Source organism: Geospiza fortis, unplaced genomic scaffold, assembly GCF_000277835.1.
Source record: "Geospiza fortis unplaced genomic scaffold, GeoFor_1.0 scaffold13, whole genome shotgun sequence".
NCBI lineage: Eukaryota > Metazoa > Chordata > Aves > Passeriformes > Thraupidae > Geospiza > Geospiza fortis.
This window is the reverse complement of record NW_005054384.1, coordinates 2,708,259-2,733,180: the sequence shown is the minus strand read 5'-3', so window position 1 is coordinate 2,733,180 and position 24,922 is coordinate 2,708,259. Positions and strand designations below refer to the sequence as shown.

The 24,922-nt window shown below is 40.0% G+C and overlaps 1 protein-coding gene across 1 annotated transcript in view; it reads right to left on the bottom strand.

Annotated features, from left to right (window-relative positions):
• Positions 1-24,922, bottom strand: part of PIK3C2G (phosphatidylinositol-4-phosphate 3-kinase catalytic subunit type 2 gamma) — a 191,272-nt gene that overhangs the window by 9,172 nt on the left and 157,178 nt on the right. Inside the window, exons 29-30 of the mRNA XM_014308778.2 lie at positions 20,768-20,843; positions 14,490-14,584 (exon numbers count right to left, since the gene is read on the bottom strand). Of these exons, the coding sequence (XP_014164253.1) occupies positions 14,490-14,584; positions 20,768-20,843 (171 nt within the window). The remainder of the gene's footprint in view (positions 1-14,489; positions 14,585-20,767; positions 20,844-24,922) is intronic.

Genomic DNA, 24,922 nt, shown 5'->3' with positions numbered 1-24,922 from the left:
GTGATAGTGGCAGTTTGACTATAACAGTGCAAAAACAAGACTGACATTACCATGGCAAAAATCTCTTTTTAAATCATTAGTAGGTGGAATTTGAAGTAAACAGTTTTAAGACAACTGAAATAGCAGGCAAAAAACCCCCAAGTTTTGGGCAAACTAACCCTTTTCCAGGGTTTCTGAGCTGAGCACTGAAATAAAGCAGAATGGAGAATAAAGGAAAAATGGAGAAAACATCATCAAAAATGGAGGAAACATCAGAAATATTTTTCTTACTAAGGATTATGACTTTTGTCATATTATAGTAACACATTTAGTGATCACTTCGAACTCAGACTGCACTGGCTCATTTATAAATTTAGTAAACATGAGGAACACCTGGCCAAAACCAGAGAATCCCAGATGGGGTCAGGCTGGAGGGACCCACAGTGATCATCTGGCCCCACCTCCCTGGCCAGGCAGGGTCATCCCAGAGCACAGGGCACAGCAGGGTGTGCAGATGGTTCTGGAACATCTCCAGGGAGGGATTCTCCGCACCCTCTCTGGGCAATCTGTTCTATGTGGTCACCCACGCAGGAAAGAAATTTTTCCCTATGTTCAGGTGGAATTTCTCTCTTTGCACCAGATGACCTGATCTGGTGATTTCATTATAGAAACAGAATGGTATTTCTAGCAGGTTCATAAGTAGTTCTGAAATCCAGCACCCCCCCTCTTTTTTATTATTAAAGGATTAAAAAACTCACTGATTTCTGTCCATAGTCCAGGCCAGAAAAGGAAAAAAAATATAAAAATCAGAGGGTATCTTGGGAAAACCATTTTGCACTTTACTCTGCAAAACCTTTATAGCTTGAATGCACTTGTGATCAAGCAAACAGAAAAAGCTTAAAGTTTTAAATTGAGTTCTATTTGTGTTTAATTCTGTAGTCATTTTATTAACCCAAAAATAAAGGACTTTTACTTCCTTCAGAAGAAGTTACTCCCAATTTAAATTACTGTCTTAAATCTTTTATTTTGTTTGCTTGCAAATAAATCCAAGCTATAAAAACCTGTCAGGCTGTAAAGGTATAAAACCAAGCTCCCAACAAAAATGCCATAGGTTCTCTTGATATGCTTAGGGACAAAAAACTCACAAAATTCCCCAGTGATTTTGATCTGCCAATAAAAAAATCTGAATTTAGAAGTTGTCTCAAATTGAATTTAGAAACTGACTGTATTTTCTTTCTTCAAGTACAACCAAGTGATGATTGAACTATTTTCTCATAGAATGACCAGCCTAGTTGACCTTGACAGATGTTTCTAAAGGAACTCAGTTACTATTGCTTGTATTTATGTTTAAAAAAGATTTTACTTTGGAAATGTTATTTTCTTCTAAAGTCAAGTAGAAGGTAGTGAAAATAATTAAGAATGAGGGAGAAAAAGTAAAACTCTGGATTTACTTTTTCCATACCTCTAATTCAATACTGAAAACCTAACATACACAGCCTGAATCTGTTATGATTGTGTTCCATCTTCCACTCCAGTTTCATTTGCCAAAACAAGTTGGTATTTGCTTACAGAAACCCACACAGATGTGTTACATCCTCTATAATCTAATTTTAAATATAGTAGCTGTGACTGGGAAATAATGGACGAAATTAAATTAATTTTTCCACAAGAAATATGTTATCCTAATGACTTTTCTCCCCTGATCATTATTAATGATCCACACTCTCCTAACACAAGGATTCATTTTTAGCATTACTATAGGCATAACTACTGCAAAATTTGTCATGTATTCAACTATTCAGTGATTTAGCATCCAATATGAATATTGATCCATTCTGATTTTTAAAATACTCATTTTAAGGATAATTTATTGTGAAACTTTTTAAAGATCACATCTTCCTAAGTGACATAAAATTTACTTTTTAGGTGACTTTTGCCTCAAATTTAAATCATGTCATCAGTTTCTGTTAGTGCTAGACATGCAGATCACCTTTTGTCCTAGAGAGGAACAGATTGATGGCTCCTGAACATTTGATAGTTCCAGCTGCTGTTCTCTTTTTCCCATTTTTCATTTTCAACAATCTTGACAGTAAAAACTAATGATCAACTAACTTGTATTAACTAATGACATCTTTCTTCCTCTATAAATAACTACTTTTATTCCCCCCCAAAAATTCATTTCCTTGACATTTTAAAATCTCAGTTTCCCTCTTCCTTTTCTTCAATGGAATAAAATAAAATAAAATAAAATAAAATAAAATAAAATAAAATAAAATAAAATACCAGATGACCTGATCTGGTGATTTCATTATAGAAACAGAATGGTATTTCTAGCAGGTTCATAAGTAGTTCTGAAATCCAGCACCCCCCCTCTTTTTTATTATTAAAGGATTAAAAAACTCACTGATTTCTGTCCATAGTCCAGGCCAGAAAAGGAAAAAAAATATAAAAATCAGAGGGTATCTTGGGAAAACCATTTTGCACTTTACTCTGCAAAACCTTTACAGCTTGAATGCACTTGTGATCAAGCAAACAGAAAAAGCTTAAAGTTTTAAATTGAGTTCTATTTGTGTTTAATTCTGTAGTCATTTTATTAACCCAAAAATAAAGGACTTTTACTTCCTTCAGAAGAAGTTACTCCCAATTTAAATTACTGTCTTAAATCTTTTATTTTGTTTGCTTGCAAATAAATCCAAGCTATAAAAACCTGTCAGGCTGTAAAGGTATAAAACCAAGCTCCCAACAAAAATGCCATAGGTTCTCTTGATATGCTTAGGGACAAAAAACTCACAAAATTCCCCAGTGATTTTGATCTGCCAATAAAAAAATCTGAATTTAGAAGTTGTCTCAAATTGAATTTAGAAACTGACTGTATTTTCTTTCTTCAAGTACAACCAAGTGATGATTGAACTATTTTCTCATAGAATGACCAGCCTAGTTGACCTTGACAGATGTTTCTAAAGGAACTCAGTTACTATTGCTTGTATTTATGTTTAAAAAAGATTTTACTTTGGAAATGTTATTTTCTTCTAAAGTCAAGTAGAAGGTAGTGAAAATAATTAAGAATGAGGGAGAAAAAGTAAAACTCTGGATTTACTTTTTCCATACCTCTAATTCAATACTGAAAACCTAACATACACAGCCTGAATCTGTTATGATTGTGTTCCATCTTCCACTCCAGTTTCATTTGCCAAAACAAGTTGGTATTTGCTTACAGAAACCCACACAGATGTGTTACATCCTCTATAATCTAATTTTAAATATAGTAGCTGTGACTGGGAAATAATGGACGAAATTAAATTAATTTTTCCACAAGAAATATGTTATCCTAATGACTTTTCTCCCCTGATCATTATTAATGATCCACACTCTCCTAACACAAGGATTCATTTTTAGCATTACTATAGGCATAACTACTGCAAAATTTGTCATGTATTCAACTATTCAGTGATTTAGCATCCAATATGAATATTGATCCATTCTGATTTTTAAAATACTCATTTTAAGGATAATTTATTGTGAAACTTTTTAAAGATCACATCTTCCTAAGTGACATAAAATTTACTTTTTAGGTGACTTTTGCCTCAAATTTAAATCATGTCATCAGTTTCTGTTAGTGCTAGACATGCAGATCACCTTTTGTCCTAGAGAGGAACAGATTGATGGCTCCTGAACATTTGATAGTTCCAGCTGCTGTTCTCTTTTTCCCATTTTTCATTTTCAACAATCTTGACAGTAAAAACTAATGATCAACTAACTTGTATTAACTAATGACATCTTTCTTCCTCTATAAATAACTACTTTTATTCCCCCCCAAAAATTCATTTCCTTGACATTTTAAAATCTCAGTTTCCCTCTTCCTTTTCTTCAATGGAACAAAATAAAATAAAATAAAATAAAATAAAATAAAATAAAATAAAATAAAATAAAATAAAATAAAATAGATACCCAGGCATTAGAAAGACTCCCATTTCAGCTACTGCCCTCAAATAAAAATAATTAATGTTGTCCAGTACTTTTCTTAGTCTTACTGTCCTTTACCATCCTCATGTTCTTCTCTTACTTACACTGCTGTGAGAATTTATTTACATAGTGAACAAAGGACTACAAAATATTCCATAATTGTTAATATCAAGATATCCATACACCTTTCAAAAGCAAACCACTATGGTAAGTGGTTAGGAAGAACCTTCAGCAAGACAAAATATCTATATATCGTGTGTAGACATTAGGTGGATTTGATTATTATCCAATAAAGGAGGATTAGAAAAAAATCCACAGAAGAAATGATCCTTGCACTGCAGTAACCTCTGTAAATTACTGGCTGCCTCTAGACTAAATTAAAACCAGTGAGGAGCTGGAGGAGCCAGCAGTGCTGCTGTTTTCCACTTCCCCCAAGCCCTTGCGCCACTCAGCAGAGGAAGGCTCAGCCCTGTCTTTCAGAGCTGCAGCTTAATCAGCAAACACAGCCTCTGCCTCAGGAAAAAGAGAACATCCTCAGGGCTACTTCTAAGCTTAAAGAGCTGAGAAATTAGTGTTACAAAGCAAGAGGTTCCTTCAAAAGCAGATTAATGATATATAAACTTCAGGGAAAAGGGGATGGCTGGGTGAATGGGTGGTTGTGCTGTTGCTACCTGTAGTATTTCACTAATAAGGCACAAAATGGTTAGCTATTTTTTGTTACAAGGTCTTTTAAGGTTAAACCATCTAATTAAGATATGATACTTAAACTATTTTCACTTTTAACCTAATAACTAATTACTCAAAGTCTACAAAATTGACTTTTCTGCCTAATTATAAGATATTACTTAAACTTATGAAGGAGAAGGAAGAATAAGGTAAAGAATAACTACTCTCTGTTTTAAAACTTTCATCTTACTTCACATATATATTACTATTTTCTAAACCCCCAAACTCTAAGTTTTCTACTATGTGGTATGATATACTTCTAATCAACTACACACTTGTAATTTCAGTGCTATTAATTAATTTTGGAAAGTTTTTTCATGGCTTCAGTGAATCTAGTGCTCTCTTGGGAGGCAGAGTTTGTCAGCACAGAAAGTCTAAAATTCTCAGCATACAGAATTCCAACGGCTTCCCAAATCCTGAAGTGGCATCCAAGACCCTTCCTTGTTCTTCCTTTGAGCTCTGCATATCCCAAAGCCTGAACACCTCTATTCTACCCTGCTACTGAGCTTTTCATTTCCCTCTCACAAAATATCCCCAAATTGCTTTGAAGAAAATGAAAAATAAAATCCCATTTGCAGTAATTAAATAATAATTACAGAAGAAGATATTCCACTCCACCACTATGGTGCACTCTCTGCTATTGGCAAGACAAAACAATAAGGCAACTTGTCAAAAGTGATTGCACAAATATGGTATTTTTCCCCCTGCAAACAACCACCTTTTTCACCTAAAATTTGAAACTATTGAACTGCTTTTCTTCAACAGTAGTTTTATTACATTTTCTGATCCCAATTTTTTTGGGTCATCTGGGTATGTACATAAAGATATAAGATTGCTGCTGTGGAGATCAGTGGCACGGCAAGCAAAGAAGAAATTGCATTTATCTCAAGTTAATGCAGGGCAATAAAAATATTTTGCTGTCAGGGAAATTCTGGAAAGCATTTTTTTTTTTTGAGCAGGCATTTTCCACCTTTTGGAAAACTAGCAGTGTCCATGGAGTGAGCCTCCAGATGGCTTTGTCATGTCCCATGCTAAAAATGCAAAGATGCTCTATCCACATTATTGATGTGAATATCCAAATATAGCTTATGTCCAATACCCTCAGCATCCTCATCAACCTGCCTGCAGCAGAGTGGCCAGGACTGGAGCAGTCTGGCTGGAACAGCTGGCTCTGCAGCATTCCTGAGGGGACAACTGGGCTGGAAAAATGGGGTTAGAGCTGTCCTGAGACACAACATTTCTATAGAATGAACCGACAACCAACCCTTTCCAAGGTCTCCTGGCTGTCAAATGGGAAAAAAATAACCCTGTTAAGGAGGGAGACCAGCAAAAGATTCACCCTGTCATATTGTGGGCATCTGGTTTGTATGGGTTAAATTGCCCCACATTGGTGCCTGGCCCCAGCTGAGACAGATCGTGCTGCTCGTGTCACCAGCAGTGACAAAAGGTGTGTATGGAGCTGGAAATTGGGGGAAAATGGTCCATTCTGGAACGATCAGGTCAGGCAAGATAATTCATGGGACTCAAACCAGCCTGGTCAGGCAGCTGATCCATCACAATGAGATAGAAATGTGATTCCAGCACATCACAGAGGTAAACATCCCGGTTTCAAACTGATCCCAAGGCACAGAGACAGAGGGACTTTCAAAATGAACAGGAATTATTTATTAAATATTAAAAAAAAAAGGGATTTCATTTAAGGAGACAGTTCTGGAAACAGATTGGATCCCAAAAGACACAGGGCTTTCTAAGAATTATGAAAGATATTTCTGATCTGCTTCAGTCATTTAAGAGGAAAGCCCATCTATCGCTGATTAAATGAAATAAATAAAATGAAAATACCCAGAAGGTCACACAGTTTTCTCTCTCAAGCCTTTATTTCTATAGAGCTCTGAAACCAGAAAGTTGAAGAAATACACTGAAACTTATATCTGATGCCCTGTTGAATAAGAATATTTCATTGTCCTGATGATCCAGAAGGAGATAAGGACAGACACAATGCCAAATGAAATGGGGAAGAATCTGCACAACCACACTTTTTGTAACTATCATAGAACAGGATCCTGCCTTTTAGAGACCACTGGCAGCAAGCAAGGAGGACTAGAATTTCACTCCAGCAAGAAATGACACAACTTTGCATGTGTTTATTTCTGTTTCTGAACAAGCAATAAAGAAAAAGACATCATAGAATGGGTTGTGGCTGTACTCAACTCACTCAGAGCTTAACTCCAGCTCCTGAGTCTCACAAACTTCTGACCCTTCACTGATGTTTGGGACTCCATTCCTGGGTGCTCCCCGTGGCACCATGTGGGCATAAAAAAGTTACCAAGGCTGAAAAAAATGATATAAAGCAGAAGTGGGAATGTATGGAATAAATGTACAACTCCCAGTAAAAAACCTGAGAGAGAATCACAGAGAAGTTGTTTTTTTCTGAAAGAAAAGGACATGTTCTAGATTTCTCAACCATACACTGCATTACTATTTTAAGACAATTAACTCCACTGGGTTTTTTTTTCTATCAGAGAAATCAAGGGTCAGGCATGCTTTAAAACTGTATTATCCTGTGGATAAGCAATGTTGGTGCAGGATGTAGAATGCAGAGAGCAGATTTCATGAACAAGTCTCTGAAGCTTTTATCTCAGAATTACCACCAAGCCCATATAGAAACTGAATTCCATTGATTTCAACCCTGTATTATTACTGTGCTTGGAACACTTAATTTTCACATGAATATTTAGTCACAGAGTCCATGACACTGCCTGAGATAAGAATGATCTTGTTTTGACCCTTAGAAACACAGATCCCAGAATTTCTTCTTTTGAATGAAGTACAAAGGAGAACAAATACTAAAGACAAATCCCCATTTCACTTTCCTTTTGAAATCAGTCAGGATTAAGAGGACTGCTGCCTGTTAGATGGCATGAAAGGAAATTAGCCTTTGAGAAAAGAAACACAAGCAAAGGCTATTGTTCTGTTTCTATCTTTTTGCCACATACAAATTCTTTTCTCTCCTTGCCTGGGCCCAGGCAATAAGTGAATATAAAATATGTAAAGTAACAGTGAGATTGTGATCCATGCCTTCATTCTGCACTGTTTTTCTTTTGAATTTCTTAATTAGTTACTAAAGTCTGTATATGCCTATCTTTAATTTCTCCAACTGTACAATCTCCCCGCACTTTTCTTTCAATTATTCTGCAGCATGCCATCTCCCCACGTAAGAAAGCATTTCATTATACGAGGCTTGCAATTTCTGCTCCTTAATTAGCTCTCATTACTTCTACTTATGCTCTTGCTCAATGTTCTAAATAATTCCTCGTGAACCTTCCTGTCTTCTCCCTTAAATATTTGCACAATTGACTCGTGTCCTTGTTAGTCTCTTCTTAACTAAGTTTTAGTAACAATAAATCACTCCTGAAGAATCAATCACTCCCCACCAACCCTACTGAGAGCTGTTCTTTGAACTTGTATCCTAGTTAAAAAAACCATCCTGAGAGAAATAGTTTACTATCAAAGCCTTATAAAGATGAACTGCTTCATTTCTGCCCCATGACACCAGGATCTGGCCTTTCTCATTGGCATCTCTTGTAGCAGCCTCACGTCTCACTGTGGGCTTGTTTTATCTTCACATTACTGTGGGATATAGACCTCTCCCTCCCCGAGGAAATATTTTTCATTTGTCCAAGCTGGTTGTAGGGTTCTGGAAATTACTTCTATTCTCTTGATCTTGCTCTGTCTGCACTATTATTTTTAATGCTTTCTTCATTTGCAACCAGTGGCAAATCTAATTTTTGTTCACCTTCATCTCCCAGATCACTCATAATATTAAACAGAACTCACTGTTGTTTTGTTTTTGGGTTTTTTTCCCTTATTCAACACATATCAACTATGTAGGGAATTACTTATTTAAAAATGAGCAGTTAGAATTTAGAGCTGAGGCAGTACTGTGACTGTGACAGATTAAAGGGTTTAACAAGAAATAATAACAGAACTTTCTGTACAACATATTTGTCAAACACCTTTCAAAACAAATATGTTTGAATCCAACAGTAATCCCTGTGCCACAAGAACAAACCTCATCTCTTTCCAATTTGAAGTACTGCTGAGTTGTAGTACCCTTTGTTTAGAGGTGTTCAGCTAATTTTCAGTCTCAAGGAGAACATAGCTTATCTGTGCTAATTTCCTTTCACTTTAAAAGAATTTTCGATGAATATAAAATTAAATCCAAATTCTTTATAAGCTAGAGTTAGCACAAGAGCTTTCTTCCCATGGCTTTTTATTTTGTTTTCCTGTGCCAGACTGAGGAGAACTTCATCTGAATGTTACCTCCCTCCATCAGCCAAGCTGCTGGTTTAATTCTGTCACTGATACTCTCTGGATAACTTTGTTCAGCTCAAAGTGATTTTTTCCCACTTGTTTTCCATCCCTGCCTTGCCTACCTGTGCACCTCCATTCCCATCCCTGTTGGCTGCAGTAAGGAAAGCAGTACACATCCATAATATTCTGAAAGGATAATGTGGCCTTTTATTTCACTGCCAGGCACTGTGTTGTTGGCAGGCAGTAAATATTTTCCATTTAAATCCATATAATGATAGTCATAAGGGGTAAAAGTTAGTGAGCCCATGAGAGGAACGATGGGAACCAACTAAGACTGAACAAAGATCCCTGACCGTTCCCCAGCTCAAGCTGAGAGAAAACCCAGCAAAGGCAGCAGAGCATCCACCTGTGCTGTAGGTGGGAACATCCCTACAGCCCTGTGCTGCAGGCTTAGACCTCATCCCTTTGGACTTGGGAAAGACTGGCTGCTTTTTTGGCAGCTTTTTGGTTTTTGGCTCCTTTTCCTACCTCTTTCGAGGTCAGCATTGAAGGCACTTGAGACAATAGTTTGCATTCAGGCTCAGGTGTTTGTTATTTCTTATCAGTTACAGCCTCACAGCAGGGAGTTTTCAGCCTTTCATTAGCAAGGAACAAAATGGCCAACTATCTCTTGTTGCAAGGTCTTTTAAGGCTAAACTATCCAATTAAGAAATGACACCTAAATTATTTTCACTTTTAACCCAATAACTAATTACTCAAAGTCTGCACTGCGGACTTTTTGTCCAGTTACAAAACACCACCCAAAGCCATGAAGAAAAGGGTGAAGAAGAAGGTAAAGAACAACCAGTCTCCACCCTAAAACCTCCATCTTGCTCCATATTTATTACAATATTCTAAAACCCCAAACTCTAATTTTTCCACCCTGTAATATCACACACTTCTAACCAACTCCACACCCATAATCCCAGTGCTATCAATCAATTTTGGAAGCTTCTCCATGACCTCAGGTCCAATGCAGTGCTCTCCTGGGAGTCAGAGTCAGCACAGAGAGTCTAAAATTCTCAGCATCCACGACTCCAACAATTGGCTCCCACCTTTTTTTCCCAAAATATTTCAACCATTGCATCTCACAAACATTTTTGGAAGCAATTTGTACACGCAATGGAAAGAGGCTGGATGTCTGTGTAAGCCTAAAGCTGATCGCTAATTCGTCACCCACATATCAGCTATCCCAGAATCATTAATCACCAGGAGTGCTACATGACAGCTTCAGAGCTTTTATAAAAGGAAAGCTGGAAGTACTTTTGCAAAGAACTGTAGGAGTTTATTTTTCTTCCAGCAAATTTTTCCCCCGTAAAATTGGTTCTGAATTCATCGCCCACGCATGCTTTCCTGAATTCTAGTAACATTTTCCATTTACTGGCAGGAGATTCAGGATAACTTGGCTTTGTTTCTCCTCCCCTCTACCCCTGAGGAGTTACTCTGTCCACAAGAAGTAATGGGCAAAAAATGTTTAGCAGAGAGGATTGAAAGTTTAGCTGCTTATCTAGGAAAACAGGGCATGCCTGAAGCCATGGCAGTGAAATCAGTGGCAAAAGCAAGCTTCCTCCTGAGCCAGTGCTGAACCACTGCTCCCTTTGCTTCTCCATGAAGCAGGCAAGGAGATTGTTAGAAACCCTTTTCTGGGTGTCAGCAATGGCTATTCCTGTTGCCTCTGGGTTTTTTTTGAGACGTGGGTACCAGTAGGTATCCTGGCTGTTTCTGGCTGTGTGGAGCTAAACCAGTTCATAGCCAGCCCTGTGTGAGATTTGGTGGGCTCTGGATATCTCCCATTCTCTCTGCTGGTTAATGAAGGTGAACAGAACTGCACTTGATTGTTACAAGTTCAAAACCTACATGTTTTTCAATAAATCCATCTCCACATCTGCACAAGCCTACTTATTTAAGGCAGAGCAGCATTGCCCCTCTGCTTCTGCTCCTGCCTGCTGCTCTTTGGCTGGGTATTGTGCTGCCACAATTGCACTATTCTTGTCCTAAGGTAACAAATCCTTTCAGAGGCCAAAGCAAACCTCCCCTGGGGCTCCTTTATATCCCTCCTGAGAGCACTTAATGCACTTTGCCAGGTACTGTGCTATTGTCTTTATGGAATAAGCCTGCCCTGTCTCAGCCCTCCACCTGCCACATCCTCCCTGACTCCAGAGGCAAACTCTCCAGGCCTCCAAGGTTTTCACCCCTACACAAATGGTTCCCTCTCCCCCAGCCTCACTTTATTAAGGCAATATTGCCTCTAGTCCAGAAAGTGCCCAGTGTGGCACTGTCTGCACTTGAGAGAAGCAATGCCCCAATAAGCTGACTTCAGGTTATGTAATATATTTGGAAAATTGCATTTTTTTGGTATCTTGGCTTTTCTATATTTGAAAGTTGAATTTAAAGTTATTTTCCTCAGCAATCATGGTCATGCCATTCAAATCCTAAGCAGAAGCATTGACTTACAGAATCTCAGGATTCTGAGCCACCTGACTTACAGAATCTCAGGATTCAAATGCAACTGAATTGCTGAGGCAAATATTGAGACTGAAACATTTTTAGTATCTTATAAATATCTGTTTAACAGAACTTGTCTTCATTGTGCACCCACAGCCTTAAACTGTAGGCAAACATTACCAACCAGTCTTAAAATCTCTGTGTTCAAACAGTTTCCTTGGCTGCAAGTTTTTCCTTAGTGAAAAAACACAGCTTTTCCTTTGCAGAAGGCTAGATTAGATTAATGGCCCTTTCCAGGCACAAAATCCATAAGGCTCTTCTCTGCTCTTTGTCTCTGCAGAAATTTTGATAGAGTTTTCTTCAAGCAGGACTGGCTTTTTTTACCCATGACTGAAATGTTGCAGTGGGGAGGGAGAGGACACTCTGAAGCTGCCCCAGGGATGAGAGTTGTGCATCTGCAGCAAATCTGGCACTGTGGATGCCTCGGATCCCAGGGGCCCATGCAGGCACCCACATTAACCAGTCCTCACACCAGGGCTCTCTCCACTGCTGTGGCATTTTTTCTCCAACACACCCCACGTGAATGGGCAAATGTCCTTCAGCAGAAATTCCTGCAAAGTTCTGGCACTGCAGTCCTCTGCCTTCCTCCTTTAAAGAACCTGTGTGACACCTGAGAGTGGCTATAAAAAATACCAGCTCCTTAGGGAGTCTCTTGTGCATTGTATATCAATATAGGATTTGCACAGCAGGATCTAGGTCTCCTATTAAAACTCCTAGAAGTAAACTCACACAAACACTAAATCAGATTTATTTCCGTGGATCAAAAGTCTCTATCACAATTCCTGTCAGTTCTGTGAAGCTCCATTTGGGATTAATTTGGCCCACTACAATTATTTTCGCATCTGAACACATCATAAAATCTCTTTATAGAAATAAATTAAATAGGGAAGAGCTGAACAAAAATTATTTACTATAAATTATGAAATAAAACAAGATAGCAAAGTAATCTCTGCACAGATGAACCACTAAAATACAATTAGTGAGACTCTGCAAAAGACTGACTATACCTGAAATAGCTTTAACATGTCTTGAATAAGATATGATCTTGGCATACTTTTAAAATCCCTGTTCAGCTCAACCCAAAAAAAAAAAAAAAAAAAAAAGAAGAGGAAAGAGAAGGATAAAGAAAAGAGAGCACATTAGAAAGATTGATTTATATGGCTGGCAAACTGAGAAGATCACTAATGAGATAAAGAACCTTCCTATTACAGGTTCCTGGTCTGAAGGCAGTGCAGTATCACAAGACCCTGAAGCACAATTTCATATTTCAGATCAGATGACAAGGGATGGATGGCCAGGTGGAAGGAAGGAATTGGAAGCCCAGGATTTAAAACTATGATTGCCTAAGTTAGGCTGCCACAGCAATGACCTTATTTTGGAGTCATGAATCAATGTTAGCCTTGCTGAACAGGACTCCTACCACTTCTCTTCAAACTCACTAAAATGGGTTTGATTTAAATTACCTGATTTAAATTACCTATTTCAAAAGCAGTAACTTCAAGTTGTACTATCCCTTTCCATAATGAAGTGAACTGAACCTGGATTTTATGTTTGTACTACAGAGCTATCTGTGCTGTAATTTAATTTAATTAAATGGCTGGAACTTCCTAAGAACACAGTTAGCAGCCTACACACTTACAGCGATGGAAACAAGGAGAAAGGAAGACTCATTCCAACACCTGCAAATTGCTTGTGTGCATCTCCACATCACCTGCTTGAAGTCTCAAGGATATCATCAGCATGGCAATCACTTAAATATGCCCCTCCCACCAATTAGAACTTTATCAGAAGCTTATCAAAGTCCCTTAGATTTAAAAAGCTCAACAGAAAAAAATAAAGAGGGTCTTGTGCTACATCCTGAAGGTAAAATTTGTATAAATTGGACCTGTCAGCAGAGGCTGATCTCACCTGTCAAAGTGGCACACAGGACATAGAAAACAAGTCTCAGGACAGAGATGTATTGAATGTTATAGACCAGAATGGAGATGCTTGAATTGCAAATGAGAAGCCAGAGTGGCCAGCAGAGAACAGTCAGAGCTGTGTAAGCCTCATGTGCCTCATACCACTAATTAAACAATCAGCCTCATTTTATTACTGGCTGGTGCTCACACAAGCCCCTCAGTTTGGCCCCATTTAGGAAAAGGGATTTCAACCGAGTTTGGGATGGAGGTGGCACAGAGTGTGTACTGAGAGCCCACAACAGCTAATAATAGCCAGACAAATAAAGGCTCCCTTGCCAGAGCCATTGCTTGAGACACGAGCCATGGGAATTCAAGGGCACATCCAGGCAGGGAATTCATTATGGAGCAGCCCCAGGCTCCTCAATGAGAGATCACACTTCACACAGCCCCAGCTCCATCTCTGAAGCCACCCTCAGCAGCCAGTTCCACCTGCCTTGTGCTGCAGGAGCACTGCCAGCTTCCCCTGCTGCAGCCTGGCTCCAGGAACCCACAACATTTACCTCCCAGCCTCCTGACAGTGCTACAAAGCTGAGCATCACGCCTCCAAATGACACTGCTCCTTCAAACACAGCTCTGCTCCCTCTGCTGAGCTCTTCCCTCCTCACAGACAGCCAGGATGGACTGGAAAGAAATGTCTGGATAATCAATCCCCAGCGCCAGGCTGACATGCTGCAAAAAGTCATGCTGCTGCACCGTGCCTTATGTGTGACTGCTATCAAAATGTGTCAGCTGAGAGGGCCAAAACAGAATCAAAATTGGTTTTCTTGGAAAAGGCCATTACCAGCCATTAAGGAAACCCAGGTCCTCTATCTGTCTCACACCTGGAAGCATCTTGAGTGAGCTCAAAGGGAAAAACCAATTGTTAAATCGTGACAGAACAGCACTATCATTGCTTTGAGCTGAAATTAGTTATCCCAGAAAGGCTGTTTGAAGATTAATGTTTTCACAGTACTCTGCAAATGCAAGGACTTACTGGTTTCACATTCTGATATAAATACTCACGAGGTTCCTCATGTGTTTCAGCATTATTGTCAGGCAGGTGTTCTCATAGGATATGACCAGTTGTACTCCAGGCTTCTCACCAGCTGACTGAGGACCTAAAAAAAGCCAGACTTGATTTTTTAGTTAACAGCTTAGAGAAAGTAGATCTGTAAAATATTGAAGTACACATTAGCTAACATATAAAAACCTGCTGCGTGCTTAAATCAGGGATGAAATTAGAAAACATGGGTAAAGAGTGTGATGGAAGAAAGTGCTCTGACATGCAGTGCTCTTTTTCTTTCCTGTTTGGTAACTGCCAGTGAGATTTTCTGTTTACTAACTGCCATCAATCTGAAATTCAGTGGGAAATTTATGCTTGAGTGACAAATAATTGGGGCAGGTTTTTTGGCAGTCACTGATGACACTATTCACTATTGTTGCAGTTCTGTCTGGTTAAAAACACTGTAATTTTTTTCCCCAGTTCCCAAGAGAAAGGAAAAAAAGGAAAAAAGAGCAAGCTTCCTGACCAGTTCCAAACAAAGTTAGAGAAACAACATTAGGTATAAATTCTCCCTTCCTCATTCTGTACTTTATGTGTTCCAGGCTGGTTTTCATGCAATGCATTGCTTTCACAGATTTTTCTACTAAGATGCACTTTAGGAGTCTGATATAATTCCCACTGAAAAAAGGGCATTTTTCATTTTCCAAGCAAGAAGAATCAGTTTCATATTGTGGAAGAAATGACTAAGCAAATCCTGTTCCATCTTTGTGCTGGAGGCACTGAGCCAGCTGTTTTCACTGCCAAAAGGTGAGTCCTTGAAGCTGGGGAAGCAGTGTGCTTTACCTGCCCTGCAGAGACAGCAGGGAGGCACAGCAGAGCAAAGATGCCTTTTACCACTGCAAATCAGCTAATGGTGAGCACAACCTCTCCTCAATATCTGTCTGACCTCCTTATTTTTGCAGTGTTTCAGCTGAGCAGGGGCTGAGGAGCTGGGCTTGAGCTTTTTTTACCACCTGGTCACCAAGGACAGCCCAGACATGGCCTGTGTGAAGTTGCCTGGTTTTACTCAGCCAAACAGGGCTACTTTTAATTAAACCAAAGCTGTATTACATCCACTAATTTACCTGAAAAAGCAAGAACTCAATCCTGCTAAGTTTACAACACAATGAGGATGTCTCATGAGCTGGGCTCTACTCTCCCACCTCCCCTTTAGAGCAGTGGCTGAGCTGGAGACTTCAGCCAGAGAAATCCTGCTCTCCTTCCTGCACCTTGGGATCTGCCACTGACACTCCAGCCCTGAAGCCACTGCAGGGTGACATAACAACAGGAGACAAGACAATAGAGTGGTGATTAATTCTTTAAATAGAAACACATCTCGTGAGGAGCAGAGGAAGCGGGAAAGGATGATGGGAATGTGAGAACAGCCATCACTCACAGTCATACACTGCCATGGGAGGCTTTTGGGAGTACCAGACAAGGGAACCCTCCTACTCCCCGTGTAGCAGGAGGGTTCCCTTGTGTCCCTTTCAGCCTCAGCAGAGACCTAGGTGATGCCTCAGGTTTCAGCTTTTATATTTTTCAGATTCTGTGCTGCTTTAGTGTGCAGTTCTGAGCATCATATGAGGGGATGGCGAGCTCTGTGCACAGAGCAGGGAGACAAAACAATTCCTGCTCCAGCTGGGCACCAAGGACAAATGATCCAAATCTCAGCCCCAAGAGCACAAACACCGTGGGCTGGAGAGAGAAAAACAAGCAGGGTGGGACTGCAGGGGCTAAAGCTGGAATGGGACAATGAACTGCAAGATGCAAATGGAGCAGAACTGATCACAGGGAGAGACCCCGTGCCTGGTTGTGCATTTTGGGGCCATTTTGGTTCATCTTGGGTGCAGCCCTGGCTGGGCTCTTGTGCTGCCCAAGGTGGATCCATGGAGGAGATCCTTTTAATAAAGCCATGTTGGGTGTATTTTTCTGAAGAAACCAAATGTGCAACCTCTGGAGCAAACAGAGCCTAAAATAACTGCTCAGCAGACACAGTGACAGTGGGGCCATGTACTGCTGACAGCCAGAGAGACAGTGTAATTGCCATTTATCCTGAGGAAGGGAGCTCAAATCAATTAGAAATAATACAGTGTGTACATGCAGCTGCCATAATATAATTGTACCAACACTACTGAGTTTATGATGCTTGGAGTGGAATTTCAGAATATGAATCCATCTCCAATTTCTCCCCTTTAGAGACTACAGAAATACATTTTTAATCACATCCTAACTAGAGAAAGGCCTGAAAGACTCCTGAAAAATTGAAATCTCAGGAAGAAATCACTAAGCTGGGACTTAGAAGACCGAGTAGCAGTTCTTCATTTGTTATTCTCCCTTATGAACCTTGACAAATCACTTGGCAAGACTGCGCCTTATTTCATTTCTTGTGTTATGAAAATAGGAACAGGGAGGGACAAGGGATGAAAACTCCAGACAATGCTGAGTCTTTTCCAGGTTAAGAAGAGGCCCATAAAATTCCTTTTTTTTTTTTTTCATGCAAAGCCACTTTACCATCTTTTTTTCCTAAGCCGTGAGTTCTTTTGCCTTGAATTTGCAAGAGGAAATGTAGAATTCCAAGTTACAGCCTCCTAAGTCCCTGACTTCACACAGTCAACCCTAAAAACACCAACTGGCTCAGGGCTTCAGTCCTCCAAGCCAGCCAGAGGTGCTCACGGGGGGATGTGACTAAACCAGGAAGGCAACTTGTGGCAAAAGCTTTACAAGAGTGAGCAACTTCAGAAGATCAAAACGCTGTGGTACATGAGCAAGAGAGCCTTCTTCTCCTCAGGGACTATTCATGAGGATTTTGGCTCTGCACGGATGGGAATGCCATATTCCAATGTCCCTGGATGTCCCTTTACAAGGACACAGAACCTGTTCCCCTGCTGCACCTCAAGGCCAGAGGCTCAGACAAACACAGGAGCACTAATTAAACATGCCAGAACTGGGGCTGGGCTGTACAGTGTTACAGCCCAGAGCAGAACCAAAACTGTCTGAATGATTAATATTTTTCCGGAGATACAAACTCAAGAGAAAAAAAAGAAACAAGTTTGATATTAAAATGTTTTTGGTAGCTTTTTCTTTCTTCCTTCCTTTTTTTATAAAAGTCTGATTGTGAAATCATTCCTGATATCTGCTCTTACTGCCTTGTAGTGAGCTTGGTATAATGAAATGCTGACAATGTTCAGGATAATTCAGAATTCACCCCACTGGGAATACTGATCCAGTATTCATGTCAAGTAAATTTAACACTGATTTCTAATCTCTCTATTGCTGGGAGCAGAGGACAAATTCATACATTTTAATTTTTATTTTACCTTAGTAAGTGTAATTACCTACAACATTTATAAATTATAGCAGAGTAAGAGAAAGATGCTGGTCTGATCAAAATTCATAACCTGATCCTATTGGGCATTAATCTTATTTCATATTGATCCTAACCAAGAGAGAGATGATTTCTGTTGCTTGAGAGAGAAGCTACCAGACCCATGGAAAGCTACAGCCCATATTAAACTTGAGTTATTTTTCAAAAGAGACAAATATTAAGACCCCTATAACCTCAGCAAGCAATGAAATTTGTGGGGGAAAAAAATCTATGCTTTTATTTATGCTTTTATTCATGGCAACCTGCAGGCTCAGTGAATTTAATTCCTCCCCAGACTGACTATGGCATTACTGCAGAGTTTACCTCCAAATTAAGAGCATTTCTGGGCACCTCAGCCAGCAAGAACCTCTGGGGCCTCTTTGCTCCTCCCAGCAATTCCTTGTTTGCTACCTGGCACCTTGGCATGACCAGACACCTCCTCCTGCCTTAGTTGGACCTGTGTCTCCTCTGGATGCCACCAGTGTGCAGAATGCCATGGAACAAAGATTTCAGTGAGCTCTCTGGGGAGTGGCAGCAGCCTGACTCCAAAGGTGAGGTGAAGAATAGAGAAAAATAAAAATAGAAATATGTGTGTTTCAACAGATTTCTCAGGTGGGCAATCCACACATGCATGGCAGCTCTTCCACCACAAATGGTGCAGTACCCAGAGCAACCCAGCCCATGATTCTTGCTCCCTGTTTTTACCAGGTCTAAACTCATTGTTTGGACCTCATGTACATTGCTGGTTTATCAGTGAATGATCATGATCAATTTTCTAGGCTAAAGAGAGCTGTTTTGTTTGTGTTTCGATTTTGTTTACCCTTGTTAAACAAAGGTTTTGCCCTAAGTCCAGAAGGGAAGTATCTAAACTTTAAAAGGCTGAGTTCTTGAATAGGAAAAATCCAATTCCCCTGTAACCTCACTGCTGGAGGCCAGAGACCCACTCCTCTTCCCCAGCCATGCTGTGACCCTCACCACCACTAACTACAAAGTGAGGAACAGACTGGGTTACCTGACACACAGCTCTCATCAAACACCCACTAAACACATTCTTGCCTCTGTTTCTTCATTCTCTTCCTTGAATTTTTTGCTACTGACAACAAAAATAGATGGCTCATCTGTGGTATTTTCGGGGTCCCCCGCGGCAGGAAGGAAACAATTAATCTGACTCCATGTTCTTAGAAGGCTCATTTATTACTTTATGTTACTCTATTATATTAAAGAATGTTATACTAAAACTACACTAAAGAATAGAGAAAGGATACTTAAAGAAGGCTTAAGAAGATACTAATTAAAAACTCATGACTCTCCATAATCCTGACACAGCCTGACTGTGATTGGTCATTAAGTAAAAACAATTCACATGTTGGATAAATAATCTCCAACCACATTCCAAAGCAGCAAAACACAAGAGAAGCAAAGGGGATAATATTGTTTTCCTTTTTCTCTTAGGCTTCTCAGCTTCCCAGGAGAAGAAATCCTGGCAAAGGGATTTTTCCAGAAAATATGACAGTGACAGCTCATCCTTGAGACTACACTGGCTCAGGACACTGCTGTAGGAATTATGATGTTGCAAGTTATTTCTCAATTTTATTACAGATTCAGTTCGTGATTTTGCATAAAACTTTTACACCCAGATTCTCTGTAAGAATTCGGCAGCTGAATATTAGTGACATATCAGAATTATTCTGGGGCTTTAACTGCCTTGTGCCTCAGCTCCCTCTGACATCTGTAACTGTGCTTAAAGACACCTGCAGAGAGATGCAGCCCATGGACCCAGATTACATGCTCCTAACACCTAGGACATCTTTGCATTATCTCCCTGATCCTTTGTAAAAGTTAGAGCAACCATTAGTAATTTTCAATAGTCGTAATGGGTTTAATATGATAATGGCATGCCCTAATCAAATGAACTCCACACAGGGGGAATCTTCCAAAGGCTGAGAAGCCAGAATGGGATTTATTTTGTTCTGATGGATTAAAAAAAACTGGTCCCAGCAAAAGAGATAATGAAACCTCTGTCTGCAGAGGGATTAAATTAACTTAATGGACATGCAAACTAAATATGCAGAGATACAATCCTTTCTGAAATGTGGAAAACTGATGATCTTGGAAACCATCCTATCACTTGGAGCACATAACAACCAGCTGAATTGTTGTGGTGCAGAGTGCAGCTGCAGACTCCTTTATGAGGTTTTATCTTGCCTAAAAACTGAGTACAGAAGATTATTATCAGCGCAGAACTAAGGCAGTGGAAGACAATAAGCATTCAGAGTTTACTTTTTATGGTTTATGCTTTGGCTCTTAATGCTGTAATGTCAGAAATTAGATTAAATTAGGGGCTGGACAGAAGAGGGAAATGGGTTAAGTATTTAGATAGGCTAAGGGAACAGTGCAGCATCTCATTTAGCCAGAAGTGAATTATCACAGTCATTAATAATGTATGCCTAAGCATTAACATAATGTTCTGTTATTTACTTGCTCCACTCATTGTGAAAATTACTTTAGAAGTCACCCCTGATTTTCTTCGCTTGTGCAAGCACACATTGTGCTTTGTCATGACTCACATCCTTTCCTCCAAAATCTTTGAATATTTTGCTTTGTAATACAAGAAACTTGCCACAATTTGTGTAAATGAACTTCTGCTTTGCATATAAGCATGTTTATTCAAAAAGTAATGAAGCAAGGCTGAAAGGAATTTGAGAAAGAGAAAGAAATCTACAGGTGACGTCAGTAACACATTTTCAAAGACCTTGAGAAATCAGGAATTATTTGTTGGTATCCTTATATCCTAAAAAAACCCAAACCATCTAAAAAACTTTAGACTCACCTTTGCATAAAACTATCAAAGACTATAATGTCTTAGAAAAGAAATAAGATTGGTAATCCACATACCTAAGGTCAGAGATGATGAATGTTCTGCCAAGGTATTTTTGGACCAGTTGAGGAAGAAGCTGAGTACGAGCTCATTCTGAAAGAGAACACAAACACTGTAGGTAATATCATATGTTGCACTCTGCTCCTTGTATCATTACCCCCCAAGAAGCTCACTGGTAATTTTTAATGCACATATTAGAGTTAGCAATAAAAGGCAGCTTTTCCCTTTTGGTCATGAGCTAGGAACCCAGGAGTGACTGCTGCTGTGGCACTGGGAAGATGACGATGGTGTTCTTTAGCACTCAGGGACGCTGCTTTGGTGCCTACCTGGCCCCTTTCTGTCAGCACACTTCAGAGCTGTGGGGCCACGGATTTGTGCATGTACAAATCACAAACAGGACACGACTGCTGTGGAATGTGCCTTGAGCTGTTTTGTCTTCCAGCATCAGCCTCATTCCATGGTTATGACAATGGGAAGATGCCAGCAGCTCACATCTCAGGCAGCAGACCAAGAACTTAATGTTACAACTTAAAAAGTAAGTTTTTTGACCAATCACACAAAGCAGAAGCACACTGACAGTAGTTCTATCCAAGCACTATAGGCACACGTACCTTTGGTTAAACAATGCTTGCTTATTTCAAATACAATACCTGCTTGTGAGCCTTAAAACACAATGCACAGAGCTCCATTATTAAGCTTAGAACTTCTTAATATCTTGCTAGATAAACTTTTCTGTAGCTTAGGGAGTTATTCTAGACAAATGTTCACTATTCTAGACCATTGTTCTATTTGTCTTTACTTTTCTACTTCTAACATAATTTTTCTGCTGACCTATCTCACGGCTCCCGCTTAGCTCCAATCACAGTTCTGCTGTCTCTGAGGCCTGCCTCTTGCAGCTTTCCCAAAACCCTCTGATTTTTGGATTCCCACACTGTGGGGCCACAGATTTGTGCTTGTGCTCTGTCTCCAGCAGCTCAAGATTTGCCTGAGCAGCTGCACGTGCTGTGGCAGAGCAGCCCCTGTGTGAAACAAAGGCAAGAGAGCATCTCCACTCTGAGCTCTGTGTAACCAGCAGGGAACTTGCCCTTGGCACGGGACTGACCCCAAGTACCTGACCTCGTGTGTGCCTCCCTGAGGCTCAGACATTGTGCAAACCTCCCTCCCACAGCAGCTTAATGGACACTTGTGCTGAAAAGCTCCATACACTGTTAAATCCTACCAGAAACCCACAGGGAGTGAAAGGCATGATCGTATTTCACCCTCCTGTTTAAAAGAGTAATCCACCTTATGTACTGCTATAACTTTTATTTTTATGTACTGACCTGTGCTGCTCTAGTGAACATATATAACAGGTAGTTACCTTCAGCTGGAGAGAATTAAAACAATAAACCAAATCCCCAGATTTCAGTATTTTGCAAGGTAATAAAAACGTGAATTCTTAAATGGACTCTTATGACTCTGAATCAAAGCTGGACAGTAATTGCATTTTATTGGCTTTTCATAAAGCCATATTTCAGAATGGCCATTCTTTAAGAGGGTTAGAATTGTTACATTCATGCTGATGTTACATGGACTGACACTGTAATGAATGGGTAGGACAAGAGACTTTTCAGATTCCAGCATTAAAATGTCACCATTGTTTTTTTCCAGTCAGTGGAAAATAATGTGTCTCTTATCAGCAAGATGTACTTCAAGTAGTATTTGTGTTCCTTCAATTTGACAAGATGTAGCATAATTTGTGTAAGGAAAAAAGAAAAGAAACGGGGTAGTGACAAAAGCAGCTAGTGAGGAGTTACCATGTGGTTACAGCAGACAGAGGAACAGATGTGTATGTTCAGTGGAGAGATAAGATTTAGAAATCTGGGTTTATTTTCACAGTTGCCTTTCATTTTTCACTCTACTGTTTGGAGTTTTTCCTCCCACACTGATATTTTCTTTAAAACAAAAATCAGGGGAAAAAAAAAGACAAAAAGAAAGAAAACCCAACATAATTGTTTTCCTTCAATTGAATGACAGATCCTCAAGTTATTAGCAGTGGACTGCCAATACACCTGTCTGTACTGAGCACGAGTAATTATTCTCCCATCTGATGAAGACAGCTGACAAGGGAAAGCCCATACACCTGCCACAGCTTCCAGCAGCTTTAAACAGCAGAGTTATTCCCCAGGGGACCTTCACTCGCTCTTTCAACACAAGTCCCAAGTGTAGGAAATCTCCAGGGTTGAGAGTATATTTTTGGCAGCCCAGTCTTTATTTGACAGCCTGAAAATAAGCAGAGAAACTCAAGTGGCCCTATGACTTCAAAGATCTTGAGAGAAGTAGGCAGGAGGTGGAAATAAAGATACACAAACTGACTTGAAAGAGAAATAAAAAATTCCACTCTGAGCAGCATGGTGTTTTTTCTGCTTCCTCTCCACCTACTCTTTCTGCAATAAATGGAAATGCAAGACAAATAATACAAAGCAAGAGGTTTCTAAATAGGAGGTGCAGAGATTGTTTCAGGCACTAATTCCAAAATCCCATTCTAATGGAGAGAAGGCTGAAAAAAAAAAAAGGACATTTGGTTTAAGTACAGGAGTGTGGTGTTGAGAGGTCCCCAGGACGAAGTGAGATAAGAATTTGACTCCAAATTCTCAGAAGGCTGATTTATTATATTATGATATTATATTATATTAAAAAATGATATAATAAAACTAAGCTTAAGAAAGAGAAAGGACATATCAAAAGGCTAGAAAAGAATGAATAATAAAAACCTGTGACTGACCAGAGTCCTGACACAGCTGGACTGGAATTGTTCATTAAGTTAAAACAATTCACATGGAACCACTGAAAGAATCACCTACCACATTCCAAAGCAGCAAAACACAAGGAGAAGCAATCAGATTATCATTATTTAAATTTTTCTCTGAGGCTTCTCAACTTCCCAGGAGAGGAAATCCTGGCAAAGGGATTTTTCACAAAATATCACGGTGACACAGGAGTGGAAATGTGCAGAACTTACAACAGGCATGGGCAGGACAGGCATGGACCCTGCTGGTGCCACAGCTGATGGCAAAGCTTTCCTGGCCTGTGGGCCCATCATACTCAAAAGAAGCCTGAGGGGAAGCAGCAAGGCTGATATTGGTAGAAGAAATGCAAAACCTGAATGGAGCAGTTCATGTGGCAAGAGCAGATGCAGCAGGCTGTGCAGGGCAAGGTGCTCCAGAAGCACTGGAGGTGTCTCCTGGCTGTTTGTGCAGAGAAGCATTCTGCACACTCGTATTTAAAACAGCAATTTCCCCCTGACGTGTGCTGATCTGCCTGCTGCAGCACTCCACCATTAGATTTCCACCAGAACATGTGTAAGTGCCTTATTGAGCCCACCCTTTTCCAGCAGACCTCCAAAAACCACACTGAACTTTCAGGCAATTCCTCAATCTGTGAGACCTCCAGCAGCTGGACCCCAGCTAAGGTGACTGGAGCAGAGAGTTAAACCAAGCACACTGCTAAACAAAACCAGATCTAGCAGAGCTTTGAACATGTATGAGCTGTTTGAAGGTGCAGAGTCCACTTCTAACCCAGCAGCTTCTGTTACACCAAAGTGACTGTGGGTGGCAACTCAGAGATCTCGTGGTCTTGGCAGAAAGGAAGGCACTGAGGATGATCAAAGCACTCCCTCACTCTCTTCCCCACTGGAACTCTTACCTTTAAATCAGCAAATGGAAATTCCCTAAAATATTGCACACATAGGAAGTCCTCCTATCATTTGTCCAAGCACTCTTACCTAATAAGACAATAATCTTCAATTGGTAATTCTGATTTTTTGCAGGTCACTCAGCACATTAGCCCAAACAGGAGCAGACTGGTCTGTGTGGTCAGTCTGGAACTCACAGACCTTTTTTCAGCCATTTAACTCAAAAGGCACAAACTCCACCTTTACTTGCACTAGGACCCAACTGAAATAAAATATTTCAGTGGCTTTGGGGGGCTGGCACAGCCCTGCACTATTGCAGCATGATAGAATTTGTCTGCTGCTCTCCATCAGAGACTAACCAGAAAATCACTGTGCACTTTGTGAAACACAGCCAGGTTTCAAGGCAGATTTAATTTCAATAGAAAGAAAAGCAGCCTCCCCTCTGCTTCCAGCTTTCTTTTCAGCTGTGCTGGAGTAGATTTGGGGTCAGAGAACACCC